Source organism: Hakea prostrata, chromosome 10, assembly GCF_041222555.1.
Source record: "Hakea prostrata isolate BN-2017 chromosome 10, UWA_Hpros_2, whole genome shotgun sequence".
NCBI classification, from domain to species: Eukaryota; Viridiplantae; Streptophyta; class Magnoliopsida; order Proteales; family Proteaceae; genus Hakea; species Hakea prostrata.
The window spans coordinates 40,573,587-40,581,562 of record NC_142609.1 but is presented as its reverse complement, the minus strand read 5'-3'; the positions used below and the strand labels follow the sequence as shown (position 1 = coordinate 40,581,562).

Genomic DNA, 7,976 nt, shown 5'->3' with positions numbered 1-7,976 from the left:
GTCATAAACGTACTATATATACTCTTTTTTTTTTGGGTCAAACATATTATATAGTTAAGTGACTAACAAATATAATTTGATGTTATGTTTAGAGTTTTATAATTTTTATTACTACAATTTTACAATATGCCTAATTAATAATATAAGACATCAAAGAAAAAAAAAATCTTGAAGGAGAGCAAAAAAGAGTTATATTATATACAATACATAATATCGACAAATTATTAGTAACACTTTGTGATTTGTCTTATAATATTCATGTCAACACAAAATAAATCAAATATCAGTTGCACCACTAGTAGTTCCAACAAACATAATTTATTCTATAAGACAAAATTTGGTTAGTTATATAAAGTATTTATTATACCTTATTAACTAAAAAGGAAGTAGAAATATAAATGACATTTATCTTAGTACATAAATTAGTATAATTTTATTATTTCAAATTGATTTTTTTTCTTTCAAAAAATACCAATAATTTTGGTCAGTCCCTGATTGAAAAATAAGAATTTTCTTTAAAAAAAATAAATTGCGAATCACATTATAGCAATGATTTATTTGTCAATCTTTTCACCAATTGATTTCATGTTCATTTGGTTGATTGATTAATAAAAACAAATATACAATAGGTATTAGATACTTCACATCATCAAAGGCCGATCATCTTTTATCAACAGTTAATATAGTTAAGAATATTTTTTATAATACATTATGTCATATGAAAAAATTAATATGTAAATCATGTCATTCAAATTTTTCTTAAGAATCTTTTATTTTAAAATTTTACTTAAGTTCCAAATTAGGATTGTCGATTTATAAAAATTACGATTAGGTGAAAAAATGACTTGATTTGGTTTTCACTATAATTTATAATATGAGGCTTGTACACATATGTACCCTTCATTAAACTTATTATGTGTAATAATCATTAAAAAATCTAGAATAATTTAATTAGAATTTTGATCATAGAATGCCCTAGGTTAAGAGTAATGATTTTTAATCTTAAATTTCCGGCCTATAAAATATATCCCACTTTATCTAGAATTTTAATTCTACAACAACTTAATTAAATTGGACAGAATTTACTCTAACTAAGTCTACAATTATTTACACATATATTTAACAAGAATGTATGGTATAACAAATGACCTAAGCCTAAAAAAAAATATTTACTTATACTAAATGACAAAAATAAAAAAAAAGAGAGTCTATTTTTATCATTACATATTAAAAAAAAACATTTATTTTTACCAAATGACAACAATAAAAGATTAAAAAATAATAATATAAATCTAGGTGAGTGGACTCATTGGATCAAATGACTTAGGGTCAAATTAAAGGCTTGGATCAAGGTAACTATGAAGCTTAAATATTAAGATGAAAGTTATATAGGGTTATGATCAAAATTACAGCCAAAATCAAGGTCAAAATCATGGCCAAAACTAGGGCCAAAGTCAGGGCTAAAATGGGACAAAAAGTAATCCCAAGCCCATCCGTCTCCCTGATCCGCCCACAGGGCCAAACTCTTGAGCCCAAGCTGTGTTCTGGCTCAGGGCCAGTAGGCACTAAGGCCAAACTTGTGCCCCTAGATGCACTCCTACTTAGCTTGCATTGGCATGAGTTCACCACCAAGGAAGTTATGTATGTCCAATACCAAGCACCACCACCAGGATTGAAAACCTGAACCAAAATATTAAAGCTTTGTTTGTGAAACTATTGCCTGAAGAAATAGCAGAACTTAAATCTTTGGCTTCAGAACTTGAATCTTTGGAATCAGGTATTAGGTGAAAGATATTCATCACAATGAGACCTTGGAAGAACTCATACACCCCTGGTTTGTCAACTTGGAGAGGCCAATATTTTTGCTATTCCATGCTGATCCGATTTAAGGTTCAGTTGATTTTAAGACAAAAAACTATTCCCCTAGAAGCTCAGTAAAGCTATTGGAATGTAATTTGAAATTCTTGCTTGAATTGACTTTCAGAATGTATTTTTTTAAAACATCTTTCAAGATTTCATTTACTTGGCTGTTTAGTTTCCATTGTACAAAATTTTTAGATATAAGGGAGCTTTTTATATATAAGGGATGTGGATATTACATATGCTATTAGCAAAGGGTAGAACCCACGACCTTCATTGACCGGAATTTTCTATACGTATTGGTGAGGTGGCCATCCAGCTTCACCATATAATCAGGGTGGAGGCAAGATTCAACATATTCAGGGGATCATGATGATTTTTTTACGCATTGTCTTTATCTTTAAAATTTTTTTCCAATAAAAAGGGTCCGAGTAGTCATTTTCACATATGAAAAGAGAGCAAGACAACCAAAAAACAAAAGAAAGATGGCCATAAAGAGACAGTTTTAATGCATGTAACTGCTTCTTTTATTCTCATTTTTGGTAAATAATGCATGTATGACACTTAAGGGATAGACTTGTTGAATTGTAATTCTCTTTTTATTAGCATATAGAACTGTCACGATAATGACCAATGAAACCGAAGGATAGACTCTTCAACGTACCTTGCAGTCCTATATAAAGAAAGAAAAGGTTTGAGAAATTTAGACTAATCAAGAAGAAGCTTAGAAGCAAGCACAAATCAGATAGATCGATCAATGGGTAATTTTACAAGAATCGTTCCTGTTCTAATAATTCTTGCTGTGATGATGGAATACTCTTCATCTCGGGTTTCTGGGTGTTTTTTGACTCCTAGAGTGCATGCAAGAGTGCAGAACAAGTTGGGTGAAGGACATTTATTGCATTTGCACTGTCGATCAAAGGATAATGATTTCGGAAATATGGTTTTCCTCAACAATCAGGAATTCCAATGGACTTTCTGTATAAATGTTGGGTTTACTACTCTCTACTATTGTGATTTCTGGCATCAAGCTGGTGCCGCCAAAGCAATAACTAATGCAGAAATTTTTAAAGCAAAACGAGATCTTTGCCCAGATTGCACTATTCTTGTTCAACTTGATGGGGTTTACATTGTAGACACAGAACAACCAGACCATCCAGGCCAGCCAATGCTAATAGCAGAATGGCATTATTGAATGGATGGCTCGATTGCGTTGGGCATTCATGATATTGGATTATTGGTACTAACTCTTATTTTTTTAATTTTTCCCATTTACTTTGTGTAAATTTTGACCCCCAAATAATAAATCTTCCGAGTCTAATCTTGTGCTGATCTTTGGCTTCTATGGATAAAATATTAGGACATGGTTTCTAAGTGTTATCAAAATTCAAAACAAATGTATTCATGCTCTAAACTCCATAAATAGTGATGAGTCCGGATCACCTCCCTACCAAAGGAGAGGTATGTGCTCCCCTTACACTTCTTTACTACACAACGAGGGTAGGGCCTACGTGAGACATCCGGTCTCTTATTTATTTTGCCAAATGTGGTATGTTAAAGCGGTTAAAGATCCAACTTCCCTAGGGGAGGTCTTGGGTTCGCACCCACTCGGCGGCATTAATATAAAAAAGCTCCCTTGAGGATGTAAATCGTGGTGCGCGAAAGCTGGCCCGGATGAACCTCATAAAAAAAAAAAAAGATAGACCGTACTATTTATGTGGTGGAGAAGCGTGAATAAATCACATACTTCTAACTTTTAGAGTTGAAGATCTGGACTTGATCTTGCTTGCAAAAATAGTACTAATTGATATAGCAGTTATGAGCATGGAACTTCTGAGAATTATAAGAAAAGTAACTAATGCCAATAAGAAACCAATGAGGACATAGAAAATGCCCATCTTTCCTGGGCTTAGCATTCGTCCACAACTAAGTTCAACCATATCAACTCCTCCCACCTTGGATGGTCTATTATGTGCGCTAGCTTTGGATGGTCCACTTCGGTGCCTACTTAAAATACTCGAACGCCACATAAGTTTGGGCCCTTCAACCATTGCATCATGCATATCTACAAGAATTCAGATATTTCCCCCCTTTTGGTTGGAGATGGACGAAGGGGTAGCCAAGATTTTGGTTGGGGATGGACGGACGGGTAACCAAGATATCCAGCCAGCTTATGGATCATTCAACTAATCTTTAGGAAGAAAGGTGAGAGGTCTCTAAGGGCCTGTTTGGTTACATGAATCCAGAGATTTGAAATCTCTAGATTCATGAATTTGAGAATTATACCCGTTTGGTTGTAAAAATCTCTAGATTCATGAAATCTAGAAATTCACATTTTTACACTAAAAACGTGAATTTGTAGATTTATGGGTAAGGGGTGAAATCCAGAGATTTCAAAAAAGCTATACATTTGTACATTCACGAAAATCACGACGATCAAATAGTTTTATATGATTAATTCACAGATTTCATTCTACAACCAAACATCTAATTTTATAAATTATAACTCCATAGATATGAAATCTATAGATTTGAAATCTATAGATTTGAAATCTATAGATTTGAAATCTATAGATTTGAAATCTCTAGATATTTGAAATCTCCAGACTCATGTAACCAAACAGGCCCTAAGAGATTTGAACTCGTGGACTCTTAATTTTCGAATTTATTTTACTGATTTAATGATTTCTTAGTTGGATTTACTAGGACGGGAAGAGTTTCCACATAATTAAGCTTGCCTTGATTAGATCTGATGACCTTGTCATTTTAGTCATGGCTGAGGTAAGTTAGCACGTAATCATTTATTTACAGCAAAAAAGTGAAGTTGAACATTCTCTTTTGGTAAAACTAAGTTGAAGATGCAATGTGGCCGAGAAAAGGCAAAAACAAAGTTGTGTTTAGATCGAGGCCTCGACCACCCTTTGAGGACTGGTCAAGGTACATGTAAGCTTTAGCCCAGATGAACAAAAATAAAAAGACAACCCAAACCTGCTCTTAGCATTGAAAGTTCCTGCACAAAGCTTATATAAGTTCAGGGAGATAGGTAGAGGCTCATGGTGCCAAACTCTTCTTACAAAATACCCAAAATAATGAAGACCCAATTGGTGAAAACTAAGACTGACATGAGACATTACTTAATGATTTATGTTCTGCATTTGATGTTTCACGCTTCCTGCCTATCTTTTTCTCGTTTATTAATTTTCTCGCCTACAAGTCAACAAAAGGAATTAATAAACAGGAAAAAGTTACACTTTACTATTACAAAAATCTGCCCAGTTCATCAGGCACAGTCAACAGGATCATTTGCTACATCAGAAAAAAGAAGAAAAAAAAATAAAAAATTCTTAACAGAGTGAATGTCTGATTTAAAAATTAAAAAAAAAAAGGAAAAAAAAAATTATTTTGGTTCTTTCTCACAAAGTTTTTCAAACTCTAGTCTCTTTGTCGTCAGGCTTTCGAGGATTTTTATGTTCTCCATCCCCATTTTTAGGCTCTGAAAGAGGGAATGAGAGAGAAGGTGGAATTGGCCACTAGTTTGGGAACAAAATTTTGGATGGAAAATGAGAAATCTGATGAGAACCAGCATATGTGAGAGCTGCTTCTGAGGCTACCTTGAAAGAAACTTCATCTTGATTGCATCAGCACTGAGTTGATACCTGATCATGAGTTCCCACTGAAGCCACGGCAGGTTATTTTTCTTGCTTTATGAATACGTCTTCTGATCAAGTTTGAGACAATCCATTCTGGATTTAAACCATGAAAGATTGGTATCATTGTGATCCAACATAATGGACAAGCAAATGAACAACAATCAACTAAAATTTGAAGAGCCTAACAGAGAAGGTTATCCGGTTGACATTTTTTACAAATAGTTGTTCATTTGCATCCAGGGAGAAAAAAGATCTAGACAGATAGAAACACAGAAAGCACTTTTGGGGCTGTGACTGTTCCAAATGGAAATCTCTTTTTGATTTTTTTTTTTGTATTTATGAGAATAAATTTTACTTGGTTACCAAAAAAAATAAAATAAATAAATAAATTTTACTTTTTCCAAGATTTCGAATGTTCGTATTTTTTTATAGAAATAAAGTCAGAAAATTCTTGGGTAATCATCGAAAAACTTCCTAACATATAAAGTTCTATAATTACTTTAATGGTAAAATTATTGAAAATCTTTCTAACAAAATTTTATGTGGAATAAATAAAGCCCTTAAGTAAATATAGAATTTGTAAGTTATTTAATTTTTTTTTTATGAAAATGTTGAATTTATAAGTTTTCAAAAAGTTCTTTTCAACTAGACCCCTTGGGGATTGACCCAGGTCGAATTTAATTTAAAAAAAAAATCTCATTGTGCATTTGTCTTCTTATAGTAATTGAAAATGAGTTGAAATTTTGTGCATTTTTTTTTTGTAGAAATATCTTTAATTAGAAGACTGGCAAGAAAAAGCCAAGACATCCTGAATTCAAGCTTCAAGAAGCCAAGGAACGGAAACAGACCAAACAGTCCTACTTGCCACGGAGAGGGCCTTCCTAGCTAGACGATCGGCTACAGAATTAGCCCATCTAGAAACATATTGAACCGACCAAGATGGCTCGAGTACAAGAAGCTGGCGAATATCCTCAACCACACGATAAGCATCTGATTCTATCGGTAGAAAAGGGTCCACAAAACAATGACTCAGCCTAACAGAGTCACATTCAAACACAATGTCTTTTAATCCTTCTTCCACACATCACATCATCGCCTCTCTCAGCGCCAATGCCTCACTAGAGAAGATGCTCGCGCATGAGCAGGGGATTGACACAGCCGTGAGACAAGAGCCATTCGAACCTTGTGTGGACTGTGAGTAAGGTACAATCCTCTACCCATTAAAATATAAGATTTCAAAAAAAATTTTAAGAGGTGGAGGCAGGATTCAACATATTTAAGGAGTCACAATGATTTTTTTATTCATTGTCTTTATTTTTAAAACTTTTTCCAATAAAAAGAGTCCGAATAGTCATTTTCACATATGAAAAGAGAGCAAGAGGATCAAAAAACAAAAGAAAGAGGGCCATAAAGAAAAAACTTTTAATGCATATAACTCTCTCTCTCTCTCTTTTATTTTTATTTTTTGAAAAATAATGTAGTTGTTTTTTTTGGTAGAAGTAAATAATGTAGTTATGACACTTCAAGGATAGACACTCTTTCAATAACTGTCATTCTCTTTTTAATAGCAAAAAGAACTGTCACAATAATGAATGACCAATGAAACTGAAGGACTTACTCTTCAACGTACCTTTCAGTCCTATATAAAGAAAGAATAGGTTTGAAAAATTGAAGAGTAAGCAAGAAGAAGCTTAGAAGCAAGCACAAATAAGATAGATCAATGACTAATTTTACAAGAATCGTTCCTGTTCTGATAATTCTTGCTGTGATAATGGAGTACTCTTCATCTCGGGTTTCTGGGTGTTTCTTAACTCCTAGAGTGCATGTAAGAGTGCAGAACAAGTTGGGCGCAGGAAATGTATTGTTTATGCATTGTAGATCAAAGGATAATGATTTTGGAGAGAATCTTCTCTTCAACAATCAGCAATTCCCATGGACTTTCTGTATAAATGTTGTGTTTACTACTCTCTACTATTGTGATTTCTGGGTTCAAGTTGGTGCTGCTAAAGCAATAAGTAATGCAAAAGTTTTTGACGCAAAACGAGATCTTTGCCCAGACTGCACTATTCTTGTTCAACCTAATGGGGTTTACATTGTAGACACAGAAGACCCAAGACATCCAGGCCAGCCAATGCTAATAGCAAAATGGCATTATTGAATGGACGGCTCGATTGCTTTGGGCATTCAATTAGATCAACTCTTATTTTAATATTTTTCCAGTTGCTTTGTGTAAAATTTGATCCCCTAAAAAATAAATATTTTGAGTTCTATCTTGTGCTGATTTTTTATGTCTATGAATAAATATCAGGACTCTTAAGTGTTTTCAAAATTTAAGAAAAATGTATGAGCAAATTGCAATGGCATCCCAAAATGGATGCCTTAAAGCACTGATACCCACTTTATGTTTAAAAAGCACAGAGATCTCAAAATTGGATTTTTAGTAGATATATTTGTCAAATTTATCAT

The 7,976-nt window shown here is 33.4% G+C and overlaps 2 protein-coding genes across 2 annotated transcripts; both read left to right on the top strand.

The window, feature by feature from the left end:
- Positions 1–2,617: 2,617 nt before the first annotated feature.
- Positions 2,618–3,055, top strand: LOC149002963 (S-protein homolog 24-like). Its single transcript, XM_089138794.1, has one exon. It carries the CDS (start codon positions 2,618–2,620, stop codon positions 3,053–3,055), a length of 438 nt encoding a protein of 145 aa, XP_088994920.1.
- A 4,175-nt stretch (positions 3,056–7,230) lies between these two features.
- LOC149002962 (S-protein homolog 29-like) lies at positions 7,231–7,668 on the top strand. Its single transcript, XM_089138793.1, has one exon. The coding sequence runs from the start codon at positions 7,231–7,233 to the stop codon at positions 7,666–7,668; it is 438 nt and encodes a 145-aa protein (XP_088994919.1).
- Positions 7,669–7,976: the final 308 nt, after the last annotated feature.